The sequence below is a fragment of the Cherax quadricarinatus genome, chromosome 19 (assembly GCF_038502225.1).
Source record: "Cherax quadricarinatus isolate ZL_2023a chromosome 19, ASM3850222v1, whole genome shotgun sequence".
Lineage (NCBI taxonomy): Eukaryota > Metazoa > Arthropoda > Malacostraca > Decapoda > Parastacidae > Cherax > Cherax quadricarinatus.
This window is the reverse complement of record NC_091310.1, coordinates 42,772,981-42,800,755: the sequence shown is the minus strand read 5'-3', so window position 1 is coordinate 42,800,755 and position 27,775 is coordinate 42,772,981. Positions and strand designations below refer to the sequence as shown.

General features: G+C 40.5%; 1 protein-coding gene across 2 annotated transcripts in view; it reads left to right on the top strand.

Moving 5' to 3' along the window:
• The window catches only part of LOC128688373 (uncharacterized), a 292,282-nt gene that overhangs the window by 245,333 nt on the left and 19,174 nt on the right, over nt 1–27,775 (top strand). For both annotated transcript variants that reach the window (XM_070086753.1, XM_070086754.1), the window contains 3 exons: nt 25,115–25,355; nt 26,748–26,898; nt 27,031–27,287. In XM_070086753.1, coding sequence (XP_069942854.1) covers nt 25,115–25,355; nt 26,748–26,898; nt 27,031–27,287 — 649 coding nt within the window. The remainder of the gene's footprint in view (nt 1–25,114; nt 25,356–26,747; nt 26,899–27,030; nt 27,288–27,775) is intronic.

Sequence of the window (27,775 nt, the reverse complement as noted above, 5' to 3'; positions counted from 1 at the left end):
CTACTCCCAGACATATTGTACAGTGGAACCTTGGTTTTCATCAAATGTGGTTTTCAACGACTTCTTTTATCAAAATATTGTCCCAGTTTTTGTTCATCACCTTGGTTTTCTTCTGCTGTACAGAACGTATCTGCATGCCCGCACCCACACAAAGCATCCCATGCACACATTCTGAGTCAGTCTGGCTTTATTTCTTGTTGAGTAAACATTACCCTGCGTGTTCATATGAAACATTTTGTAATAATTGATTGTCTCTTTTGTGCTTGTTTATTGAGTGCAATTGCTAAATAAGTCACCATGAGGCCAAAGAAAGTTCGAAGTGTTAGCCCTTTGATAAAGGAGGTGAGACACGCAATAGAATTCAAGAAAGAACTCATAGAATGAGTTGCAAAGTTTTGTGGAGAAATATCACTACCACCCTCTACAAAGGTAGAGGGTGGTAGTGATGGTGGTAGAGGGTAGTAGTGATGGTGGTAGAGGGTGGTAGTGATGGTGGTAGAGGGTGGTAGTGGTTGTGATGGTGGTAGTGATGGTGGTAGAGGGTGGTAATGGTTATGATGGTGGTAGAGGGTGGTAGTGATGGCAAACAATCGAAGATGTTGAGAAGTTGTTGTTGGTGTGGATCAACGAAAAACAGTTAGCGGAGATAGTGTTGTGGAGGCGATAATTTGCGAAAAGGCAAAGCAGTTGCATGCGGATCTCGTAAACAATATGCCAACAAGAGTCTTCAATAAAGGTAAAACTGATTTAAATGTTCATTTATCCATTAAAATTAGTGCTTTATATTTATTTTTCATTGTTTTCTGTATGTAAAACTGTAGTTATTCTCTATAAAATGTATTTTTTGTTAATGTTTTTGTGTGTCTGGAAAAGATTAATTGGATTTACTTTATTTCTTATGGGAAATATTACTTTAGTTTTCATCAAATTGGGTTTTCGTCATACTCTCTGGAATGAATTAAAAATGAAAGCCGAGGTTCCACTGTAGAAGGTTTCATCTGTATTAACCCTTTGTTTTGGTCGTATATATACATCTTACGAGCCAGTGTTTTGGATGTATTTATTTATTTATTTATTTATTAATTTGAACATGATACAGAGAAGTACAAGGAATGCAATTTTTAAAGTGCAGCATGCCAAAGCCCCTTGTATGCAGAGCATTATGGGCAGGCTTAAAATTAACTTAAGATTGACTAAGCAATGATATATTCAGTGGTACAAAAATTATTGTAAAACAGATAACAATTTAGTACAAATGAGTATTACAAAGACAGGTCATATGGTCATTTACTGTGTTGCTGTGTAATCAGTAGAATGGAGTATTCTGTTAGGTAATGAAGTTAAATAGTAACAAAGTTTGATTGGGTCACAGATTGACATTTATGAGATACAATAATGAGATACATATATGAGATACAATTTATGAGATACAAGTATTCAGTATTTATTTAGTTGTGGCTTCAAATCAAGCAGGAGAAAGCTGGTAGGCCCACATGTGAGAGAATAGGTCTGTGTGGTCAATGTGCACTGCATAAAAAAATCCTGCAGCACGCAGTGCATACTATAGAAAAAAAAATCTGACCGATTTTTTGGATTAAAACGCCGACTTTGAGGTGTATTTTTTGTATAGTATTTATCGTTGTATTCTTGTTTTCATGGTCTCACGTGATAAAATGGAAAACATATTACAGAAATAGAGATGATTTTGATTAGTTTCACAATGAAAACGACCTTGAAATTGAGCTCAAAGTAGCGGAAATGTTCGATTTTTACCAATGTTCAGGAGTAAGCAAATCACACCACACATCCAATACACATCAACTGGGGAGTCTAATATTCTTTCACTAGTGCACTGATATTATTTATACCATTTTTACAATAATGCAGTAGTCTGCATAACAGTAAATTTTGTATTTTTTGTATGAATAAAAAATCAAAATAGAAAGTAATAGTAATATAAGAGGGGCCTAGAGACGTGACTAATGAACAGAGGATATGTTATTTTAGTGCCAAGAATGTCTACATTGTTTATTCTGGACCCTGTTTTGAAATTGGCATCTTTTTTAATTTGCGTGAAATTGGCCAAGTTGCCAATTTCTGACCACTTTATTGAGTAGTTCAAGTCGGTAAATGGGCAGTTTCTTGTACTCAAGTGATAGAAAAAATGGAGTTCTAAAGAAATAGCTATGAGTTTGGTCAACTGGAAAAACAGAATTGGCGAAAAACAGGGCTCAAAGTCGGCGAAATTGCCAATGTGTATATGTTGCCGAGACCGTTAACTTCATGGGAGTGTAATTCCGTGAGTTTTCGACCAAATTTCATACTTTTGATGTCATTACAATCGGGAAAAAATTTTCTATCATTTCATAAGAAAAAATAATTTTTTTTTTTCCAAAAATTTTGCGACATAGAATGACAGTTTCAGAAAGGGGCTTGCGACAGTCAAAGGGTTAAGTGTAAGTATATTGACAGTCACCCAGGTTGCTATTTTTACAAGCTCTTCATTAACAATAGTGTTGAATGAAGCTAGATTAGGGTGGGAGATGACAAAAGTCATGTTGTCAGCAAAGAGAATAGGCCTAAGGAGTAGGATGCTGTGATCTACTGTATCAAAAGCTTTCTTAACCCTTAAACTGTCCAAACAGATCTACGTTCACATGCGTAGTGCTCCAAAAGTAGATCTATGTTTTTTTTTTACATATTTTCAAATATACTACCAAAAAAAATGTAATCAAAGTTTTTTTACACATTTTCAAATAAAAAAAAAGTCTACGTTTTTTACATACTTTCAAATGTTGAAAAAACGTAGATCTACGTTTCGACAGTTTAAGGGTTAAGGTCGATAAAGAATCCAAGTGGATATCATTTTTTTTCAAGTGCTGTGCACAGCAGGTCTAGCATTTTTATTATTAGGTCATTTGTGCTTTTGTTTCGGCAGGGATTGAGAATGTTTTGTGGTGTAATGGAGTATAACTTTTGTGTATGAGCTTCTTGAAGATTTTGGAAAGTAAAGGCAAGTTTGATATTGGTCTACAGTTGTTTACATCTGTTGGGTCACCACCTTTATGTATTGGTGTAATCCTTGCTGTTTTGAGTAATGCTGGGAAAGTGTTGGTTGCTAGTGATTTGTTAAAGAGTAATGCAATGGTGGTAACCCTTTCACGCAATTCCTTAAAATATGCGACCATGCTGATATGTCTGTGACTCAGTTTCAGAAAGTGTGTACCATCAACATTAGTACTGCATAAATGCTGAGAAGTGTTCTTTACCGAGCTTATGGGGTGGTGGCCTTTCCTCATGCTGAAAGGCTAGAGTGCTGGAAAGGAGTGAATGTCAAGAAACCAGTCTCATCAGCAATATATAGTTGAGATAGGAGCCCCTCATTGTCTATTAGATCATTTAACATTAATCTGAATGGCTCAACTTCATCTGTGGGTGCACTAGCAGTGCACACACAGATGAAGTTGAGTCTTTCTATTACTCAAGTCATGGCAATTTATGGAAGCATCAAAGTCAACCATCTCCTGACTGATATTCTAAGCTTTGCTAGCATATTAGCAATAGGGTGAATATCGAGTCCTCAAATGATAACACCAACAGAGCATTCTTGAACATACTTACCTTGTGCCACTTTCATATGCTTCCTAGGACCAAGTGATGAAAGTTTTGGGCTAGTATCTACACTTATGAGTAAGTGCTGTAAGTTTGGCTTTGCTTCTACAAATATCAAATGCTCTTTTCTACATCATATTACACACACACACACACACACAGTTCCACACAAGAGATTGGTGCAAAAACTGGAGGACCAAGCAGGGATAACAGGGAAGGCACTACAATGGATCAGGGAATACTTGTCAGGAAGACAGCAGCGAGTCATGGTACGTGGCGAGGTGTTAGAGTGGGCACCTGTGACCAGCGGGGTCCCACAGGGGTCAGTCCTAGGACCAGTGCTGTTTCTGGTATTTGTGAACGACATGACGGAAGGAATAGACTCTGAGGTGTCCCTGTTTGCAGATGACGTGAAGTTGATGAGAAGAATTCACTCGATAGAAGACCAGGCAGAACTACAAAGGGATCTGGACAGGCTGCAGACCTGGTCCAGCAATTGGCTCCCAGAGTTCAATCCCACCAAGTGCAAAGTCATGAAGATTGGGGAAGGGCAAAGAAGACCGCAGACGGAGTACAGTCTAGGGGGCCAGAGACTACAAACCTCACTCAAGGAAAAAGATCTTGGGGTGAGTATAACACCAGGCACATCTCCTGAAGCGCACATCAACCAAATAACTGCTGCAGCATATGGGCGCCTAGCAAACCTCAGAACAGCATTCCGACATCTTAATAAGGAGTCATTCAGGACCCTGTACACCGTGTACGTTAGGCCCATATTGGAGTATGAGGCACCAGTTTGGAATCCACACCTAGCCAAGCACGTAAAGAAACTAGAGAAAGTGCAAAGGTTTTCAACAAGACTAGTCCCAGAGCTAAGAGGTATGTCCTACGAGGAGAGGTTAAGGGAAATCAACCTGACGACACTGGAGGACAGGAGAGATAGGGGGGGGACATGATAACGACATACAAAATACTGAGAGGAATTGACAAGGTGGACAAAGACAGGATGTTCCAGAGATTGGACACAGTAACAAGGGGACACAGTTGGAAGTTGAAGACGCAGATGAATCACAGGGATGTTAGGAAGTATTTCTTCAGCCACAGAGTAGTCAGTAAGTGGAATAGTTTGGGAAGCGATGTAGTGGAGGCAGGATCCATACATAGCTTTAAGCAAAGGTACGATAAAGCTCACGGCTCACGGAGAGTGACCTAGTAGCGATCAGTGAAGAGGCGGGGCCAGGAGCTCGGACTCGACCCCCGCAACCTCAACTAGGTGAGTACAACTAGGTGAGTCAGCAGACGTGGGTCACAAGGCTCCGAGAATTTTAGTGGTTTTTAAGTCGTGCAGTAACTGCTAGCAGTAATCAGTGGTAGTGACAACGTCAGTGAACAATCCTACGAGTGATAACCAGAGTTATTAGTTAAAAAAAGTCGAGAGGAAGCCTGAAATCTTTAATATTTCAAAGTGTCAAACCGTTAGTGGCTAGTAGGCTTCTGTTGCTACACAGATTCAAATATACAAAGATTCAAGTGTGTGGAAGCGGGTGTTCAAGAATTTCGAGAGATTGGATAACAAGTGAAATGTGGGGCACCATACAGTGAGAGTGAAAAAGTTAATAAGCAAAAGTAGAAAGGAAAAATATAATATATAACAAGGGAAGGTGGCAGTAGGCCTGCTGAAACAGTGACGTCACAACAGTTGTGTGACATTATACATATAAAGTGTAACACCGAATGTGAAGTGTATTCCAATATAAGTGAAGTGTATTCTATCATAAGTGACATTGAGGGACGCGGGATGCATGAGCATATACGGTTATAAAGATCACGGGTGAAGAATTTTCAAAATAGTGATAGAAGGCGTGTGTACGACGACTACGTCATCAGCATCTGGCAACTTGTCATCGCATCACTGCCAGCTTAAGTATCACTCACCTGTTGGGGTTGTTTTGGGGGTTCTGAATCCTGGTCTTGCATCACTGTTAGATACTGGTCACTCACTCCTGCAAGTTATTACCAGAATTAGAGCAGAAATAGCATAGATAAGGTGAAGATAGTGTTGACTAGCGAGGAGCAGCCTAGCGAGGGGAAGCCTAGTGAGGGTGACGTCAGACACTCCTAGAAGCTGAGACAAGCTAAATTTTACAACCTAATTACTTTCTGTGTTTTATAAGTAGAAGTGATAAGTGCTAGAATCACTGTTGGTAGTTTTAGAAATACGGGTATTACTACTGATATTTATTAGCAGTATGAATACTTAGAAGTGGGGGCACACATACACACGCGCACACACACACACACAAACACACAAACACACACACACAAACACACACACAAACACACACATGCACACACACACACACACACACACACACACACACACACACACACACACACACACACACACACACACACACACACACATACACACACACACCCATATACAGGATTTCACACCTTCCTGTGAAGTGACCCTCTAACCCTTCCTTCCCCCCCCCCTGCCTCTCTCCCTCTCCTCTCCTCTCCTCTCTCTCTCTCTCTCTCTCTCTCTCTCTCTCTCTCTCTCTCTCTCTCTCTCTCTCTTTCTCTCTCTCTCTCTCTTTCTCTCTCATCCTCTCTTCCTCTTCCTCTCTCTCTTCCTCTCTCTCTTCCTCTCACTCTTTCTCTCTTCCTCTCTCTCCCTCTCCCTCCCTCTCCCTCTCCCCCTCTCTCTCTTCATCTCTTTCTCTCTCTCTCCCTCTCTTCCCTTGTCACTCCCCCCTCTCTCTTACCTTTTCCCTCTCTCTCTCACTTTCTCCCCCATTTCCCCTCCTTCTACCCTCCCCTTCTCTCTCTTTCTCCCTCTCTCTCACTCTCTCCCCCTTTTTCTTTTTCACTTTCTCTTTTACTAAAAAAAAAAAAAATGGTTGGGACTCGCAGGAATCAGGGATCAGATGACAATGGTACTGGTAGGGAGGAATGGATGGAGGAGCAGTGGAAAAGGATAGAGCAAGAATGGGAGAGAAAATTAGGAGAGCTTTCTGAAAAAATGGAGAAAGAGCTCTCTGTGAAATGGGAAAAGAGGTTGGAGAAGGAGACGAAGAATTGAGAGGCACAAGTCGAAACTGCAGTAGCCAGGGTAAAGGTCCTAGAATTTGAGGTAAACAGGCTGAAGCAAGTCTCAGGGGTAGTGACCAGAGAAGACACACCATACGAAGCTGAGAGGCTGAACAGGAAGGAAGGAGATATGAAATATGCTAAGGTCCTATCAGCCTGCAAAGAAGGGCCAGTGAGTGGAAGGGAAGAGCAGATGGGTGCAGATGGAGAGGGAGATAGGTCGAATGCTGAGGCACAACCATGCTACCAAGAGCCACTGGAAAAATCAAGGGAGAAAATGACCACATACAGACAGGAACCAGAGTCACAGAGGGAGAGGCAATGGGAGGAGGAAAGGGCAAAATCAGTGTTTATCCATGGGCTTCGGGAGAGAGAGGAAAGGACACACACTGAAAGACGGCAGGAAGAAAGAAAGGAGATTGAGAAAATCATCACGGAAATAGGGGGAGAAGACATGGACGAGATTGTAAATTTTCAGAGAATAGGGGGGTACTTGAAGGGGAGAAACCGACCGATCAAGCTGATTCTCAGGACAGAAACAGTGCGGAACAGGATCCTCCAAGAAAAACCACGGTTGAGAAGCTCGGAAGAGTACAAGAAGGTGTTCCTAGACAGAGACAGAACACAAAAAGAGAGACAGCAGCTGAGGGAGAGGACAAAAAAGCGAAAGGAGCTAGGAAAGGAGACAAGGATGGAACCAGCAGAGGTCAGTCAGAGCAGAACAGAGCAGCAAGAGCAAGCACACACACAACTATCCTCAGAACCCCACAACCTATCACACCATCTCAACACAAAATACAATCCATACCCACAGCTTCCACCCAACCCCCAACCATAGAATCCCACAGTATGCTACCAGGTCTCCCACCCCCACAGGCCCCCCAAACCACAGTGTTGGAAAGGAAACTGAAGGTATGGTACACAAACACTGATGGAATAACAAACAAGTGGGAGGAGTGGCACGAAAGAGTCAAAGAGGCATCACCAGACATCATAGCAATCACAGAAACCAAGCTTACAGGTATGATAACAGATGCCATCTTCCCAACGGGATACCAGATCCTGAGGAAAGACAGAAGGAACAGGGGGGGGGAGGAGTGGCATTGCTGATCAAACACCGATGGAATTTTGATGAGCTGGAGAGAGGAGACAGCGGAGAAGAAAGTGATTGCATAGCGGGAACGCTTCACTCTGGAGGTCCCAAGGTGATAATTGCAGTGATGTATAACCCATCACAGAACAGCAGGAGGCCAAGGCAAGAGTATGACGAGAGCAATAGAGCGATGGTTGACACACTGGCTGCAGTGGCCAGAAGAGCTCATACATGCAGGGCAAAGCTCCTGATCATGGGTGACTTTAACCACAAGGAGATCGAATGGGAGAACTTGGAGCCACATGGGGGCCAAGATACATGGAGGGCTAAGATGATGGAGGTGGTACTGGAAAACTTCATGTACCAACACGTAAGGGACACTACAAGAGAGAGAGGAGAGGATGAACCAGCAAGACTGGACTTAGTATTCACCTTGAGTAGTGCAGATATTGAGGACATCACATATGAAAGACCCCTTGGGGCCAGCGATCATGTGGTTTTGAGCTTCGAATACACAGTAGAGCTACAAGTGGAGGTGGAAGCAGGAAGGCCAAGACGAATGAAACCAAACTACAGGAAAGGGGACTACACAGGAATGAGGAACTTCCTGAATGAGGTTCAGTGGGACAGAGAACTGGCAGGGAAACCAGTTAATGAGATGATGGAATATGTAGTCACAATGTGCAAGGAGGCTGAGGAGAGGTTTGTACCCAAGGGTAACAGGAATAATGAAAGAGCCAGGATGAGCCCATGGTTCACTCAAAGATGCAAGGAGGCAAAAACCAAGTGTGCTAGGGAATGGAAGAAATATAGAAGGCAAAGGACCCAGGAGAATAAGGAGACCAGTCGTAGAGCCAGAAACGAATATGCACAGATAAGAAGGGAGGCCCAACATCAATATGAAAACGACATAGCAGCAAAAGCCAAATCTGACCCGAAGCTGTTATACAGCCACATCAGGAAGAAAACAACCGTCAAGGACCAGGTAATCAGGCTAAGGAAGGAAGGAGGAGGGACAAGAAGAAATGACAGTGAAGTATGTGAGGAACTCAACAAGAGATTCAAAGAAGTGTTCACAGAGGAGACAGAAGGGGCTCCAGAAAGACAGAGAGGTGGGGTACACCACCATGTGCTGGACACAGTGAAGAGGCTTCTGAGTGAGCTAGATACCTCAAAGGCAATGGGGCCAGATAACATCTCTCCATGGGTCCTGAGAGAGGGAGCAGAGGCACTATGTGTACCCCTAACAACAATATTCAATACATCTATCGAAACAGGGAGATTGCCTGAGGCATGGAAGACAGCAAATATGGTACCAATCTTTAAAAAAGGAGACAGACATGAAGCACTAAACTACAGACCAGTGTCACTGACATGTATAGCATGCAAAATCATGGAAAAGATTGTCAGGAGAAGAATGGTGGAACATCTAGAAAGGAATGATCTCATCACCAGCAGACAACATGGTTTCAGAGACGGGAAATCCTGTGTCACAAACCTACTGGAGTTCTATGACATGGTGACAGCAGTAAGACAAGAGAGAGAGGGGTGGGTGGATTGCATTTTCTTAGACTGCAAGAAGGCGTTTGACACAGTACCACACAAGAGATTAGTGCAAAAACTGGAGGACCAAGCAGGAATAACAGGGAAGGCACTGCAATGGATCAGGGAATACTTGTCAGGAAGACAGCAGCGAGTAATGGTACGAGGCGAGGTGTCAGAGTGGGCACCTGTGACCAGCGGGGTCCCACAGGGGTTAGTCCTAGGACCAGTGCTGTTTCTGGTATTTGTGAATGACATGACGGAAGGAATAAACTCCGAGGTGTCACTGTTTGCAGATGACGTGAAGTTGATGAGAAGAGTTCATTCGATCGAAGACCAGGCAGAAATACAAAGGGATCTGGACAGGCTGCAGACCTGGTCCAGCAACTGGCTCCTGGAGTTCAATCCCAACAAGTGTAAAGTCATGAGGATTGGGGAAGTGCAAAGAAGACCGCAGATGGAGTACATTCTAGGGGGTCAGAGACTACAAACATTACTCAAGGAAAAAGATCTTGGGGTGAGTATAACACCAGGCACATCTCCTGAAGCGCACATCAACCAAATAACTGCTGCAGCATATGGGCGCCTGGCAAACCTCAGAACAGCATTCCGACATCTTAATAAGGAATCGTTCAGGACCCTGTACACCGTGTACGTTAGGCCCATATTGGAGTATGCGGCACCAGTTTGGAACCCACACCTAGCCAAGCATGTAAAGAAACTAGAGAAAGTGCAAAGGTTTGCAACAAGACTAGTCCCAGAGCTAAGAGGTATGTCCTATGAGGAGAGGTTAAGGGAAATCAACCTGACGACACTGGAGGACAGGAGAGATAGGGGGGACATGATAACGACTTACAAAATACTGAGAGGAATTGACAAAGTGGACAAAGACAGGATGTTCCAGAGACTGGACACAGCAACATGGGGACACAGTTGGAAGCTGAAGACACAGATGAATCAAAGGGATGTTAGGAAGTATTTCTTCAGCCACAGAGTAGTCAGGAAGTGGAATAGTTTGGGAAGCGATGTAGTGGAGTCAGGATCCATACATAGCTTTAAGCAGAGGTACGATAAAGCTCATGGTTCAGGGAGAGTGACCTAGTAGCGACCAGTGAAGAGGCGGGGCCAGGAGCTTGGACTCGACCCCTGCAACCTCAACTAGGTGAGTACAACTAGGTGAGTACACACACAGCCTTCACCTTATCAGTTACCCATCTGCTTGGCACCATCACTTGTTCTAGAGGTTAGTGTGAATGCACACTGGCAGTAACAAACTGAGGCACTGTCTGTTGTCTTTCCTGGAAATAATGAAAACAGATAAATAGGTCATGGATGGAGGAACTCCAGGCAGTAACAGACAAGATCCAGATGCAGTTGACTTAGTCCATTGGTCCCTGACACTGCCAGATACATGAATAGTAGTGAGTAAGTCCAGAACCAGCTGACGTCACCAGTTGTTTCCAAATGTTGTCTAGCCATAGATTTTGTTATTAACCCTTAAACTGTCCAAACATAGATCTGCGTCCACGTGTGGGTGGCTCCGAACGTAGAGCTGTGTTTTTTTTTACATGCTTTCAAATGGGGAAAATCAAGGTCGGAGCGCTACGCACATGAACGTAGATCTACGTTTGGACAGTTTAAGGGTTAAATATAAAATCCATTAATTAAACATACATGTATAGGTGGGAGACGGACGACTTGTTGAAAAAAAAAAAAAGTATAGAAATTACAGTACAATAGTTAGATTTGCATTCATTTGGTTATAACTTTGACACAATTGTAATACAAATACAGTTTGATGGAAATGCATTTTCAGAAGAAAGATACAGTGGACCCTCAGTTTTTGTGTTTAACCCATTCCAGAGAGACCAGTGAAAACGGAAATTGGCGAAAACTGAGACTATTTTCCTATAAGAAATAAATCCAATTAATCCGTTCCAGACACCCAGAAGTATTAACAAAAAAAAAAAATTTATTTGCCTTAAAGATAGATTTACATGCAAAAAAGAACGAACATTCAACATGACACTTACCTTTATTGAAGACTGTTGTTGGTGGATGGAAGACAGGGAGGAGGGGAGAGGGAAGAGGGAAGAGAGGTTATTCTTTGGAAGGGGAATCCCCCTCCATAAGGACTCTAGGTGCTAAGTCCTTATCTGGGGTCACTTCCCTTCTTTGTTTTTTAATGCCACTAGGACTGTTTGAGAGTCACTGGACCCCTGTTGCACAAAATATCTGTCCAGATAGATCTGTTTCTGGAGTCTCTTTAAGATTTGCCTAAAATGGGACATGGCATTGTCATTGTAAAAGTCGCCGGCACGGATTGCAACAGCTTTCTCAGGGTGATGTTCCTCCACAAATGAATGCACCCTACTCCACATTGCATATATCTCCTTAATCTCTGAAGAAGGCACCTTCTTCCAGCTCTCTTCCTCCTCCTCTAAAGCAGTTTCCTGTGCTGTAGTCTGCTGCTGTTGCAGATGAAGCTCTTGCAGCTCATCAGTGGTTAGCTCTTGATTGTGGTCCTCCACCAACTCTTCCACATCCTGGTCACTCACATCCAACCCCATGGAATTCCCCAATGCCACAATTGATTGCACAACTGGCATAGGGTTGTCAGGGTCAGCCTCAAACCCTTCAAAGTCTTTGTTGAGGACACAGTCTGCCCACAATTTTCTCCAAGCAGAGTTCATCGTCCTGGAAGTCACTCCCTGCCAAGCCTTATTTATAAAGCTTATGCAATGGAAGATATTGAAGTGATTTCTCCAGAACTCTCTGAGGGTCAATTCAGAGTCCGAGGTTTTGTCAAAGCACCTTTGAAAGATTGCTTTGGTGTACAGTTTTTTGAAGTTTGCAATGATCTGCTGGTCCATGGGCTAGATGAGAGGAGTGGTGTTAGGAGGCAAGAACTTCACTGTTACAAAACTGAATTCCTTAGACAATTGGTCTTCCAAGTCTGGAGGATGAGCAGGAGCATTGTCCATTAACAGGAGGCACTGGAGTGGCAATTTATTATCCAAGAGGTACTTCTTCACATTCGGGCCAAACACTTCATTGAACCTTTCCAGGAAAATTTTCCCTTGTGACCCATGCCCTACTGTTAGCCTTCCACATCACACTTCAAGACTGAGATTTTCAGAGTGATACACCAGTAAAGGCTTCACTTTGAAATCCCCACTAGCATTACCACACAACAAGAGAGTCAGCCTGTCTTTCATAGGCTTGTGTCCTAGCAGTGCCTTTTTCTCCTGTGTGATGTAGGTCCTCTTTGGCATTTTCTTCCAAAACAGGCTTGTTTTGTCACAATTGAACACTTGTTGAGGCTGGAATATTTCAGCTGCATGTTTGTCTGAACTGGCACCCTCACCATGCCTTACAACACTGTGTATGGAACTTTGCTTCTTGAATTTTTTAAACCAACCTTTGCTGGCCTTAAATTCACCAACATCAGCACTTGTTGCAGGCATTTTCTTTATGAGATCATCATGCAACTGCCTTGCCTTTTCACAAATTATCGACTGCACAACACCATCTCCCTCTAATTGTTTCTGTTTGATCCACACCAACAACAATTTCTCCACATCTTCAGTTGTTTGGGATCTCTGTTTTGTTATCGCATTCACCTCTTTCGCAACATCAGCTTCCATGATTTCTTTTCTCTTCGCCACAGTGATGCCGAGGTCAGCAATGCATATGCCACTATCATATTTTGGAACGATTTCTTTTTCATTTATACGATGTTCCTCACTTTCTTTACCAAAGGACTGGCACAAGGAGCTTTCTTTGGAGCCATGGTGGCATATTTAGCAGTCACACACAATAAACAAGTGCCAAAAAGAATGGATTATTATGAAATGTTTCGTATGACCTTGCAGGATATGTTCACTCACCGAGAAACAATGTGACACTGCCTGAGAATGTATGTGGCACGTGGCTTTGTGTGCACGCTGGGCACTGGACAGGTTCCGTACCATCGATGAAAATGGAGGAAATTGATGAAAAGGAATCAATATTTTGACGAAAAAACTTACCAGAAAGAGAAATCGACGATAAAAGAGATCAACGAAAAGGGAGGGTCCACTGTGCTTATTATTCAAAACATTCAAGCAAACTAATACTAATACTGACATACTACTTAATTCTGCAATAACAACACAAGCAAAATAATGATAAGCAGTGAACATCAAAAATCTGAAATAGAGATCACAATAAACTAACACCAGCTGATGGCCTGAGAGAGTCTAGTTGGCTAGAACAGTTATCACAGATACAAATATATACAAATACAAATTTATTTCTTTGCAAAGGTTACAATGTATGATTTATTTTTTATAAAATGGGGTTAAATACAAAGAAAACCACTTAACATGCCGGGCAGACTATTCCTAATGCTTACAGACTACTTTAAAACTAGACATAGGTTATAGAGTGGTAAATTTTAATTATTCATTATTTTACCTTATTACTAAAGTGAGGTTACCAAAAAAAATTATAATACGATTTATAGTAGTGAGGTAGTACAAAACAAATAATAGTATTACAATTAGTACAGTTTACAGTGATACAACAGTACAATTTTATGTATTAATGTTTTAAATCGATTAAGCGGTCGTAAGTTTTTGGGGATTTTTAAGTCATTTCAAACTGGCTGAATGATTTAGCATCATCTTGGTATGGTTAATTTTGGGAGATGATATTTTTTTAAGTACATATGTATATTGCTAAATTCGTTTGCAGGGAGGGGACCTTTTGCTGGTTTGGGCATTGAATTCCAGATCTTAGGGGCCCTTTATATGCATTGCATTTTTGCATAGTGTGAGACGGACATGAGGGATGTTGAAGAGTGTGTTGTGCCTTGTGTTATGCCTGTGCATTATGTTGTAGCTATCAAGGAGAAGTTTGAGAGGAGGGTTTGTATTGGAGTTTAGTTTTCTGCATATATAGTAGGCACAATAATATGAGTGTATATTTTGTATATTAAGTTAAAGCTCTTGAAGAACTTAAGGATATTCAAGGGAATGTCCTCTGAATCCTATAATTTTCTAGTTTGAGTTGCAAGAGGTTGTGGTCCACTCTATCAAATGCTTTCTGTAGGTCTATGAAGAACACCAGAGGTTATTAATTTTTTCAAGTGCTTGAGCATTTGTATAATTGCATCATTCGTACTTTTTTTCAACCTAAACCCAAACTGGCAGGGGTTTAAGAATGTTGTGAGATATTAGGCAGGAGTAAGTTCACTTGTGGTAATCAAACCAGCCCCAACTCTACCCCTGACAAGTCAGAATGCCCTAGTACACCTAATAGTCACCAGATGATTTAGGGCTATATGCCATCACTAGATGGTCTCATTTCCTTCTCACAGCTGGCAAAGATGATTACAGGATTTGGTATTGGCCTTGTCCTTGCCGAATAAATAAAAAATGTACTCAGTATATGCAACATGATTCATCATTAGTGTAGAAATTAGTACACACTTCATCAGTAGTAAAATACACCTGTAACAGTGTATAATACACCTGTAACAGGTGTATTATACACTGTTTTTGTACAATATTTGAAGGATAAGCTATGGCAGGAAAAGAGGGACTACAAATGTATAAATTCAAGGATTATGTGGAGTAAAATAAAGATTGGATGTGAAAAGTGGGTTATAGTAAGCATGTATACACCTGGAGAAGAGAGAAGTGTAGAGGAGAGAGAGAGATTCTGGGAAATGTTGAGTGAATGCGTGGGGAGTTTTGAATCAAGTGTGAGAGTAATGGTGGTTGGGGATTTCAATGCTAAAGTGGGTAAAAATGTTATAGAGGGAGTAGTAGGTAAATTTGGGATGCCAGGGGTAAATGTAAATGGGGAGCCTTTAATTGAGCTATGTGTAGAAAGAAATTTGGTAATAAGTAATACATATTTTATGAAAAAGAAGATAAATAAATATACAAGGTATGATGTAGCACGTAATGAAAGTAGTTTGTTAGATTATGTATTGGTGGATAAAAGGTTGATGGGTAGGCTCCAGGATGTACATGTTTATAGAGGGGCAACTGATATATCGGATCATTATTTAGTTGTAGCTACAGTTAGAGTAAGAGGTAGATGGGAAAAGAGGAAGGTGGCAACAACACGTAAGAGGGAGGTGAAAGTGTATAAACTAAGGGAGGAGGAAGTTCGGGCGAGATATAAGCGACTATTGGCAGAAAGGTGGGCTAGTGCAAAGATGAGTAGTGGGGGGGTTGAAGAGGGTTGGAATAGTTTTAAAAATGCAGTATTAGAATGTGGGGCAGAAGTTTGTGGTTATAGGAGGGTGGGTGCAGGAGGAAAGAGGAGTGATTGGTGGAATGATGAAGTAAAGGGTGTGATAAAAGAGAAAAAGGTAGCTTATGAGAGGTTTTTACAAAGCAGAAGTGTTATAAGAAGAGCAGAGTATATGGAGAGTAAAAGAAAGGTGAAGAGAGTGGTGAGAGAGTGCAAAAGGAGAGCAGATGAAAGAGTGGGAGAGGCACTGTCAAGAAATTTTAATGAAAATAAGAAAAAATTTTGGAGTGAGTTAAACAAGTTAAGAAAGCCTAGGGAAAGTATGGATTTGTCAGTTAAAAACAGAGTAGGGGAGTTAGTAGATGGGGAGAGGGAGGTATTAGGTAGATGGAGAGAATATTTTGAGGAACTTTTAAATGTTGAGGAAGAAAGGGAGGCGGTAATTTCATGCACTGGCCAGGGAGGTATACCATCTTTTAGGAGTGAAGAAGAGCAGAATGTAAGTGTGGGGGAGGTACGTGAGGCATTACGTAGAATGAAAGGGGGTAAAGCAGCTGGAACTGATGGGATCATGACAGAAATGTTAAAAGCAGGGGGGATATAGTGTTGGAGTGGTTGGTACTTTTGTTTAATAAATGTATGAAAGAGGGGAAGGTACCTAGGGATTGGCGGAGAGCATGTATAGTCCCTTTATATAAAGGGAGAGGGGACAAAAGAGATTGTAAAAATTATAGAGGAATAAGTTTACTGAGTATACCAGGAAAAGTATACGGTAGGGTTATAATTGAAAGAATTAGAGGTAAGACAGAATGTAGGATTGCGGATGAGCAGGGAGGCTTCAGAGTGGGTAGGGGATGTGTAGATCAAGTGTTTACATTGAAGCATATATGTGAACAGTATTTAGATAAAGGTAGGGAAGTTTTTATTGCATTTATGGATTTAGAAAAGGCATATGATAGAGTGGATAGAGGAGCAATGTGGCAGATGTTGCAAGTATATGGAATAGGTGGTAAGTTACTAAATGCTGTAAAGAGCTTTTATGAGGATAGTGAGGCTCAGGTTAGGGTGTGTAGAAGAGAGGGAGAATACTTCCCGGTAAAAGTAGGTCTTAGACAGGGATGTGTAATGTCACCATGGTTGTTTAATATATTTATAGATGGGGTTGTAAAAGAAGTAAATGCTAGGGTGTTTGGGAGAGGGGTGGGATTAAATTATGGGGAATCAAATTCAAAATGGGAATTGACACAGTTACTTTTTGCTGATGATACTGTGCTTATGGGAGATTCTAAAGAAAAATTGCAAAGGTTAGTGGATGAGTTTGAGAATGTGTGTAAAGGTAGAAAGTTGAAAGTGAACATAGAAAAGAGTAAGGTGATGAGGGTATCAAATGATTTAGATAAAGAAAAATTGGATATCAAATTGGGGAGGAGGAGTATGGAAGAAGTGAATGTTTTCAGATACTTGGGAATTGACGTGTCGGCGGATGGATTTATGAAGGATGAGGTTAATCATAGAATTGATGAGGGAAAAAAGGTGAATGGTGCGTTGAGGTATATGTGGAGTCAAAAAACGTTATCTATGGAGGCAAAGAAGGGAATGTATGAAAGTATAGTAGTACCAACACTCTTATATGGATGTGAAGCTTGGGTGGTAAATGCAGCAGCGAGGAGACGGTTGGAGGCAGTGGAGATGTCCTGTCTAAGGGCAATTTGTGGTGTAAATATTATGCAGAAAATTCGGAGTGTGGAAATTAGGAGAAGGTGTGGAGTTAATAAAAGCATTAGTCAGAGGGCAGAAGAGGGGTTGTTGAGGTGGTTTGGTCATTTAGAGAGAATGGATCAAAGTAGAATGACATGGAAAGCATATAAATCTATAGGGGAAGGAAGGAGGGGTAGGGGTCGTCCTCGAAAGGGTTGGAAAGAGGGGGTAAAGGAGGTTTTGTGGGCTAGGGGCTTGGATTTCCAGCAAGTGTGCATGAGCGTGTTAGATAGGAGTGAATGGAGGCGAATGATACTTGGGACCTGACGATCTGTTGGAGTGTGAGCAGGGTAATATTTAGTGAAGGGATTCAGGGAAACCGGTTATTTTCATATAGTCGGACTTGAGTCCTGGAAATGGGAAGTACAATGCCTGCACTTTAAAGGAGGGGTTTGGGATATTGGCAGTTTAGAGGGATATGTTGTGTATCTTTATACGTATATGCTTCTAAACTGTTGTATTCTGAGCACCTCTGCAAAAGCAGTGATAATGTGTGAGTGTGGTGAAAGTGTTGAATGATGAAAGTATTTTCTTTCTTTTTTGGGTCACCCTGCCTCGGTGGGAGACGGCCGACTTGTTGAAAAAAAAAAAAAATCTAAATTAAAACATATCAATATGTAACATGTCCAAACATCTTCCAGTGTAAATACACTGAAGGTTGTTGGAAAATTACAAAATATTAGCTATAATGGAGTGCATCTATTATATCCAGTATAATATAGGCAAATGTTAATGGGCCAATCATCTTTCTGATTGGTTAATTTGGCTATGGAAGGAATTTTTGGAATTAATTTAATTTTTAAAAAAAAAAATACTTATAAAAAAGACCATAGTAAATGAGTGACATACAAATTTAATGAAGATTACCTAAAAAAATTATGAAAATACAGGATGTTCAAAAAAAAGAAATAATTCTCATGGAGAATGCTCATTTCTCTTTCAGGGATCATTAAATACAAGAATGGCATTTGTATTATAGGAGTTATTTTTATGGTCTTTTTAACAAACAGTTTATTCAAATCATCTTTATACACTGGAAAAGCTGCAGTTCAACATTCAGCATACAGTAGACAGCACATCAAAAGAGACATTAAAAGTGTTCAGTTTAGTCTGCCCAAAATGCCCCGGCATGATAGTGGCTTTCTTTGTACTTAACAAATCAGAATTGTAATCACACATTATAAACATTGCAAAGAAATAAAATCTTTATTTTTATCATGCATTGTTTTGCACTTGTGTGAAAATCTCAATGGCCAACACATTCAACAGGTTTTTAATTTACTAATAAACTTGAATTCTCCATAAGTTGCATCTCTTTTTTAACACTTTAAAATTATGCAGTATCCAACAACAAACATATAGTACTACAGTAACATCATTTGACAGTATATCACCTGCTTCACAAACTTTTATATTTTTTTTGAAAGAGTGTAATGAAATATGTGCAAGAATATTTTTATATTAATATGTATTTTTCAAAGTGAAAATGGATAACAAAAATTTTAATTTTTATTATTGGTAATTTTTTGATCAGTTTTGTTTAAATTTTTGAGATTGATGTTATTATTATTATTATTATTATTGTTGTTATTATTATTGTCATGGGGGAGCACTAAACCCATAGGGATTATACAGCACCTGTGGGGGAGAGGGGCATTCAGGCTTATTTCAGTTAATTGGAGCACAGATCCAATTCACTGGATCAAGTGTGCCTCATCAACATCAAGGAACCTCCCTTGAGGAATTCAGATTGATAGGTAATATGTAGTTCATTTGTAAAAAGCAGTACATATGCTTAGAATGATGAATAACAGTTATAATAATTCAAAGATGAGCTATGTATTCTGTTTTGAGGAATTGTGAGTTTTCTTATTGTGGAGATATGCCATACATTGTAAGCCTAATATTTCTGCTTGTATTAAATAAACAGCAATTCTCATATTAACACAGTACATATATCAATGTTGCCAAATATATTCACTCTTTTCACAGTTTTCAAATTTGATATACGTATATTGTACCACAGCTGTGACTCCCACCCTCCTCCTTCCCATTTCAAGCAGCTGTGATATGCAAGGTGTTCGCATGGGTATTAGTTTATTTTGAGAGGTGTGTATATTTCAGTGTACAGTGGAACTCCAGTTTTCGCATGGTCTGAGTATCATACAATTCAGATTTAGAACACGAACACTTTTTTGGGCGAAATTTTGGTTCAGATTTCGTACCTCCATCTGGAAATTGTAATATCAGACACGTCCACCCGCCCAGGATGCCACCACTCTCACACGAACGTGTCTCAGTGTCTCAGTCTGGCTCTGTCACTGGTTGAGTGAGCATTCATCCGAAACATTTTGCAATTTTTGTGCTTGTTTATTGATTATGACTGCAAAATAAGCCACCATGGGCCCAAAGAAAATTCCTAGTGCCAGCCCTTTGCTAAAGAAGGTGAGAAACATGATAGAATTCAAGAAAGAGATTGTAGAAAAATACGAAAGTGGCATACATTTAGCCGAGCTTGCCAGGATGTATGGGAAGTCGAAATCAACAATGTTCCATCGTGGCAAAGAAAGTAGAAATCAAGGAAGCTAAAGTTGTGAAACTGCTAACGAAACAGAGATCACAAACAATTGAAGATGTGGAGAAGTTGTACATGCATAATATATATATATATATATATATATATATATATATATATATATATATATATATATATATATATATATATATATATATATATATATATATATATATATATATATATATATATATATATATATATTCAATTCAATTCAATTCAATTCAAAGTTTATTCTCTATAAGGATTACAATGCTGAGTTTACAGAATTTGGTTATTGTGTGGTTTACAAATTCAAAGTTTATTCTCTATAAAGATTACAATGTTGAATTTACAGAATTTGGTTGTTGTGTGGTTTACATGTAGTAAAATAATGATTACAGAGTGTACCACTAGAACGCCTAGCATGGCTAGGCATTTCGGGCAGACTTAGTTTAATTCTTTATTTTAAAATATTACAAATTATGAGGTAAGTTGGTATTATGGCTAAGTGACTAAATACTAGTTTGTGAGTTTAGCAATGTGAATGCTTTTGTTTTGGCACAGTACATAGTTTCAGTATTGGAGTATCATAGGATTCATTATTTTAAGATTGAGATTAATATTTCTGTTTATGGTCAAATGGGTGAGTGAATGTAAGTGTGAACCACCAGGTGGTATTCGTGTAGTTAGTTGTCGGGGTGTATCAGGGAGATAAGATGTTTTCTAATGGTAGTTTTGAAGGTGATGAATGTGTCTGCAGTTCTAGAGTTCTCAGGTAGGGTGTTCCAGATTTTAGGGCCTTTGACATACATTAAATTTTTGTAAAGGTTTAGTCGGACATGGGGAATATTGTAGAGATGTTTGTGTCTGGTGTTATGCCTGTGGGTTCTGTCACAACTATCAAGAAAGCGTTTTAGGTCAAGGTTGATATTGGAGTTTAAGGTCCTGTAGATGTAGATTGCACAGTAGTAAGTGTGGATGTACTGAACAGGGAGTAAGTTTAGATCTATGAAGAGTGGGGGGGGTGTGTTGCCAGGGATGGGATTTAGTGATTATTCTTACTGCAGCTTTTTGTTGGATTATTGGCTTTAGGTGTGTTGCTGCAGTTGATCCCCAAGCACAAATAGCATAGGTGAGGTATGGATAAATAAGTGAGTGGTATAGTGTGAGAAGGCCATTTTGCGGCACGTAGTATCATATCTTGGAGAGGATCCCAACTGTTTTGGATACTTTCTTGGTTATGTGTTGGATATGGGTGCTGAAATTCAGGTTGTTGTCAAGGTATAGGCCTAGGAATTTGCCCTCATTATGTCTGGTAATTAGAGTGTTGTCGATCTTAATGTTAATTTGTGCATCTCCTGCTCTGCTACCAAACATAATATAGTAGGTTTTGTCAGTGTTAAGCGTAAGTTTATTGGCTGTCATCCAAGTCGATATTTTGATCAGCTCCTCGTTAACAATGGTGTTGAGGGTGGCAAGATTAGGGTGAGAGATGACATAAGTCGTGTCGTCAGCAAAGAGAATGGGTTTCAGGTGTTGGGATACGTTTGGAAGATCATTGATGTATATGAGGAAGAGCAGGGGACCAAGGACACTTCCCTGCGGAACTCCAGTATCAAGTGGCCGTGTTGTTGATGCTGTGTCTTTAATGGTAACATACTGATACCTATTAGTAAGGTAAGATTTGAAATAAGCAAGCGCATGGCCTCTTATACCGTAATGGTCAAGTTTGTGGAGTCGGATGTCGTGGTCTACTGTGTCAAAAGCTTTTCTTAGGTCAATAAAAATTCCTAGTGGATATTCCTTATTTTCCAATGCTGTGTAAAGCAGATCTAGCATTTTTATGATTGCATCATTAGTGCTTTTATTTTTCCTAAATCCAAATTGGCAGGGGTTGAGTATGCTTTGTGCAGTTATAAATGAATATAGTCTCCTGTGCACGAGTTTCTCAAAGATTTTGGATAGCAATGGTAAGTTTGATATTGGCCTATAGTTGTTTAAATCTGTAGGGTCACCACCTTTATGTATTGGTGTAACCCTTGCCATCTTGAGTAGTTTCGGGAAGGTGCTAGTTTCTAGTGACTTGTTAAAAAGTAATGAAATAGCATGCGAAAGGATATGGGCCGCTCGCTTGTACAGTAATGCTGGGACATTAGACAGATTCCCTGAGTTGTTTTTAAGTGACTTTATAATCTCGGTGACTTCCGAGGGCTCAGTTGGTGCAAGATAGAAGGAATTTGGGAAATTCCCATCTAGGTAGTCCCCGGCATGGGCATTAGTATGTGGGATTTTATTGGCGAGATTAGATCCTATGGTTGAGAAGAAGTCGTTTATCTTGTTAGCTGTGTCAGTGGGATGTAGTGGTGTTTCATTAGGTTTAGTTAGGACAATATTCTTGTTTTTTTCAGTTTGTGGGTCCCTAGAATCTGAGAGAGTGTTTTCCAGGTCTTTTTTATATCTCCTCTAGTGTCTGTGAATCTACTGGAGTAGTATAGTTGTTTGGCTTTCTTTATTACTTTGGTGAGAACTGATGAATAGTGTTTAAGAATATCTTTGTGTATTAAGCCCTGTCTATATTGCTTTTCATATTGGTGTTTCTTGTCAATGGATTTCAGAATGGTGCTGGTTAGCCATGGGCAACCAAGCCGTTTGTTTGTGATCTGTTTCGTTTTTATAGGACAATGTTTGTTGTATAGTCTAAGTAATTTGTTAAGAAAAATGTCTGTCCAGTCATCAATACCATTGGCCTTGGAGAATTCTGTAGGCCAGTCAACAATCTCTAGGTCAGTTGTGAACTTCCTTATTGAGGCCTCGTCATGGAGTCTAAATGAGACTTTGTTGTATTCAAGTGGTGGTTTATTAATGTTTGTCAGGAGGAAGGTAGGGTAGTGGTCTGTAGTGCTATCTGTGATTATCCCTGATTTAAGGGGGGCTAGTATATTGGTCCATATGTGGTCTATTATGGTTGCACTTGTCTCAGTGAGCCTGGTTGGTTTAGTTATTGTTGGTATGAGAAGTGTGTTGTTCATATTGTTGATGAAATCAATTACAGGCTGATCATCTAGTAAGCCAAGGTTGATGTTGAAGTCTCCAGCTAAGAGAAGGTGGTGCTTATTCATTTGTCTGTTTGTTATTAGTGACTTTAATTTCTCACTGAAATTTGGGATGTTTGTGTGAGGTATCCGGTAAATGGCACCGATTGTTATAGGTGTCTTAAGGTTTTTTACAGTAAAATTAGCAAAAATGTATTCCCCATATTCATCACTAAAGCAAGTGGTGCTAATACAAGATAATTGGTTAGAGTAATAGATTGCAATACCACCCCCAACTTGGTTTGGTCTGCAGTTGTGAATTGCATGCCTAAAAGCATGCAGACATGGTCAAGAGGTGTAGTAGTTGTTCACATCAAATATCAGAATTAAGAAGAAATGTTGTCTTAGTGACTCGGACCGTGGAATGATTGTTGGTGTTAGATGAGGTTGTTTATCTCAGAAAATGTTGATCTCCTGGGATTTTGCAAAACATCCAGTTAATGGCAGTTCTGTGGGTGAAAGTGCATTGATAATGAGAGAGTTCAAAGGAGACTGGCCAAACTGGTTCAAGCTGACAGTAACTCAAATAACCACATGATACAACAGTGGTATGCAGAAGAGCTTCACTGAATCGCTCTATGACCCTTGTGGATGGGTTACAGCAGCAGAAAATCACACCAGGTTCCACTTCTTTAAGCTAAGAATAGGAAACAGAGGCTACATTGAACACAGGCTCTTCAAAACTAGACAGTTGAAGATTGGAGAAATGTCGCCTGGTCTGACATATTTCGATATCTGCTGCAACATGCAGATGGTAGGGTTAGAATTTGGCATAAACCTTTTGGATGTGGTGAAATGGGAGATATGCATCATGAATGTGCAGCTGACACATCTGCAGCAACTACTTGGTGCTATCATGTCAACATGAACCAGAATCTCTTGTTGAAGCCATGCCATGAAGAATTCAGGCTGTAATGGGAACTAAGAGGTACCCTACCCAGTACTAGAAGGGTGTACCTAATAAAGTGGCCACTATATATGTGTGTGTGTGTACTCACCTAATTGTGGTTGCAGAGGTCAAGTCATAGCTCCTGGCCCTGCCCTGTGTGTGTGTGTGTGTGTGTGTGTGTGTGTGTGTGTGTGTGTGTGTGCACGCGCGCGTGTGCGTGTGTGTGTGTGTGTAATCATTCATTTATATATTAAATTTATTTACATATTAATTTTGCATTATATTAGGGGGTCCCTTTTTTGCTACTTCCTTTTTCACTAATTATCTCTGTCTTTTCATTCTTGTTCACTTATGCTTTCTTGCTTTCCCTGAGAGCTTTCTGCATTTTTTTTTTTTTTGCAAACTTTTTCCACCTTTCCTAGGAACTCTCACTACCTTCACTGACACACCTCCTCCCTCCCCTCCACTTGAGAACTGCCTCTGCCTTCCTGCTCTGCCTTATCTTGCCCTTTATTCTTTGATGTTATTTTCTGTAACTAATCTTATTTTATTGCTACTGCCCTTATTTTATGTTGTGTACTGTCATTTATTGTTATTTTGATTGTCTTTTACATTATCATAATTAAGGTAATGCTATCCTAATTCTCTCATCTTGATCTTTATTTCATCTTCTTGACCTAAACTGTTGTACTCTAACATATTTGTCGTAATAACTCACCCTGCCTCGGTGGGAGACGGCCAACTTGTTGAAAAAAAAAAAAAAAAACTCCCCTGACCAAAATAGTCATTCTTCATTTTATTACTATTTTATCTTGATTATTTCACATTATTCTGATCTGCTACATTCACTTCTTTCCTCTTGCTCTCCACTGCAATGTCTCTCCTGCTTATCACATATTCCTTTGCTCCAATTTATCACATCTCCCTTACTTCATTGGCACCTCTGCTACCCTGGCATACAAACTGATGAATACCTAATATTTTGTAATCTGTGAAATCCTTGCACCATCCAGCTATCAGGTACCTTTAGTCTGTTGGTGTCCTGTACCTTTTAATACTACCTCCCTCTCACAAGGTGTCCCTTCCACACCTTCCTTGATATGCTGGTCTGCTTACCCTTCCATCCTGCCTCCTCCCCCTCATGGGGTGTTCTTTTCCAACCAACCTGGACATGCTTGCCTGCTCACCATCCCCGTCCACCATGGGTACCCTACCCCCACCATCAGATGCGCCGTGGCTTTGCGCATCCACTCCGACGCTTCCGGTCCGAGGCCAGTGTACGAGAGGATGCTGTACAACCCCAGGAGAACCTTGATCCACGCCTAGAGCTGGCTCTGAGCGTGGGTGTACCAGTGCGTGTGGGCGTAGGCGGAGGCGAGGGAGACGCCAGTGAGCTGTTGGATGAGCCACTCACCCATGCAAAGTCCCAACCCAACCTCCTCCTCATGGGCCCCGACGCAGCCAGACGTAAGACTTGTCACACCCAATACACACATACAATACCTGGCTTTTTGTTGATACAATTTTATTTTTGGTTGAAAGGGTCTGCCTTATAAATACCTTTTATCATTCAGTAATGTAAGCTTTTCAGCACTGCAAAACTTTTGGCATTTCTTTTAGTTTTCAATGCTACTGTACTAAATATAATGCAGAGTTTGTGAATTCTATGAAATTATTGCAGTGTAAAAGAGGAGTAACTGGTATATGTGGACTTTAAATATGTCTATTTAGAATGCATTCCCTTGAAGCCAAAACAAATTTGAAAATATGCCTAAGTATTAGTCTTACAGTCACGTGCTCATTTACCTTAACCTGAAAACTGCCATGGGTGACAGTGACCCCTGTGTCATGGTGGTGGTTGCTAACTGCTCATGTGCATGGCCCTGTTGCTTGACATTCCCTCTCCCTGAGGCCTAAGCTTTGTTTTGCATACCCAGTGTAACATTTTAAATTAAACTGAACATTTATAATCAGAGAGTATGAGGTAGTAATGACTTTTGATACTTCTTTTGTCATTTTATGATTTATAATCTGTGATATAACAGAAAACATGCCACTAACATTGAGGCTGTGGAGGGCAATTTAGTTGTGCCTTTTATCATTGTTTTGTTCCTGGAGAAATTATATTCCTCTTTAATTTGTATGAAGTGTATAATAAAAATATCAGATAAGTGAAAAAAGCTGAATAGACTTAGAATTCTTTATTCTTTTTATTTTAAGCTCACCTGCCATTTAGTTTCAGGACATTAGAGAAACTTATTCAAGAAATTTGTCAAAGACAAAAGTCTAGTAATTACTAGATTGCCCATTATTGCAGTAGCCTGGTGCCTGTCACATTACTGTATTACCATTTTTAGACAGCGGCCTGTGCAGTAAGCTGCTGCAGATATATGGGCTTTTATGTCTTTGTAAATATTTTAGCAATTTATGAGCAGAGGAGTCTTGTTGGCCCCACAAATTTGATTGTTGTAAAAATAGTGCAATAATAAATAACAAACAAACATGACTGTATACAGCATACTTTCTGGCTTCTTGGTTTTGCATTCTTATAAATCTGTGTTGTCATTGTTGAACATTTAGCCTAGAGCCTGTTAGTTCTTAAAATAAAATTAGACACTACCCTTGCAACCATTAGTACTGTATAACCCAATGATAGTTTTTCATATCTGGTGATTATCAACTTGCATAATTCCATTATTGGAATAGTTCAGTCTTGAATTTCATCTGTAAGTCACCTGTCACAGTCAATTTCAAGAAATTCCCTAGTTCACAAAGCATATTACAGTACTTTTTAAATGTGACTGCCTTCTTGCTCATGGTATTAAGAAAACCATGTTCCTGCTATCTAAATTTTTATAGTTTCGTCGCCTGCGAAAGTAGTAAGCAGCAGCAGCAGCCACGGACAGCAGCGTGCAGATATGTTTGTGAATGTGCGCGGGGTGGCAGGGAGGGTTCAAGGTCTCCACATACCTCGCTCTGGCCTCCAGCTTTTCCTCAGGGTCCGCATCAGGTAGGTGCTGATGGTATACATTTCAAGTACAGTAATACAAAGCTCCAGAAGTGTAAGTGTCAACAGTTATAGTTCATGCGGTCACTGAATGTTTTGCCTTTCATACATAAGCTACTCACCTGCTTTTACCAGTGATGACAAAAACAGCAGCAGCAGCCTAAGTAGCAGCTTCAGCAGCAGTCTGAGCAGCAACAGCAGCAGTCGTGACCGAAGCACCAAAACGGTGGGTAGATCTCGCCTGGTTCCAGCATCACCTTCTCCAACTTTCGAGTGTGATTGGCAAGTGGATGGTGAGGTGTCAAGGCGAGCGCTGCTCATCCTTGAAGTTCGCACTGGCTCTAGAGAACTTCTCAACTCTGCCAACATTGCCCTTGGAGATGTCTTTACTGGTTAGTAGCAGAGTTATTCCTTGGGGAAATCCAACATCACTGCCTCTTGTTTATGAGTTGTATTAATATATTATAATCAAAACTAAGTGCTAAACCTACAAGGATCATACAGTGCCACAGGGTAGGGCGTGCTAACAGTTTAATATACTTGATCTGAGACTAGCGAGGGTGATGAGTATAACAGGTGAGGAGTGCTAAAGGAAGTACATCAAAGGTTGTGTAACAAGTCTGTTGTTGTCAAAAAGTCAAAGAGGGAGTCATGTCAAAGGTGGGGCCGTCCGTGAAGAGGGAAGATAAAATAAAGTTGTTAGAGCGTTGACAATGTCAGGAGTAAATTCTGTGTGCTCGCTGGTAAACAGGACAGTCCAGCAGAATATGGCAAATTGAAATTGGAACCTGATAATTCTCACAGAGTGGAACTGGGTGCCTCTCCATGAGATACCCATGAGTGAGATGTGCCTGATGCGGAGACAGGAAAGCGCAGTCTC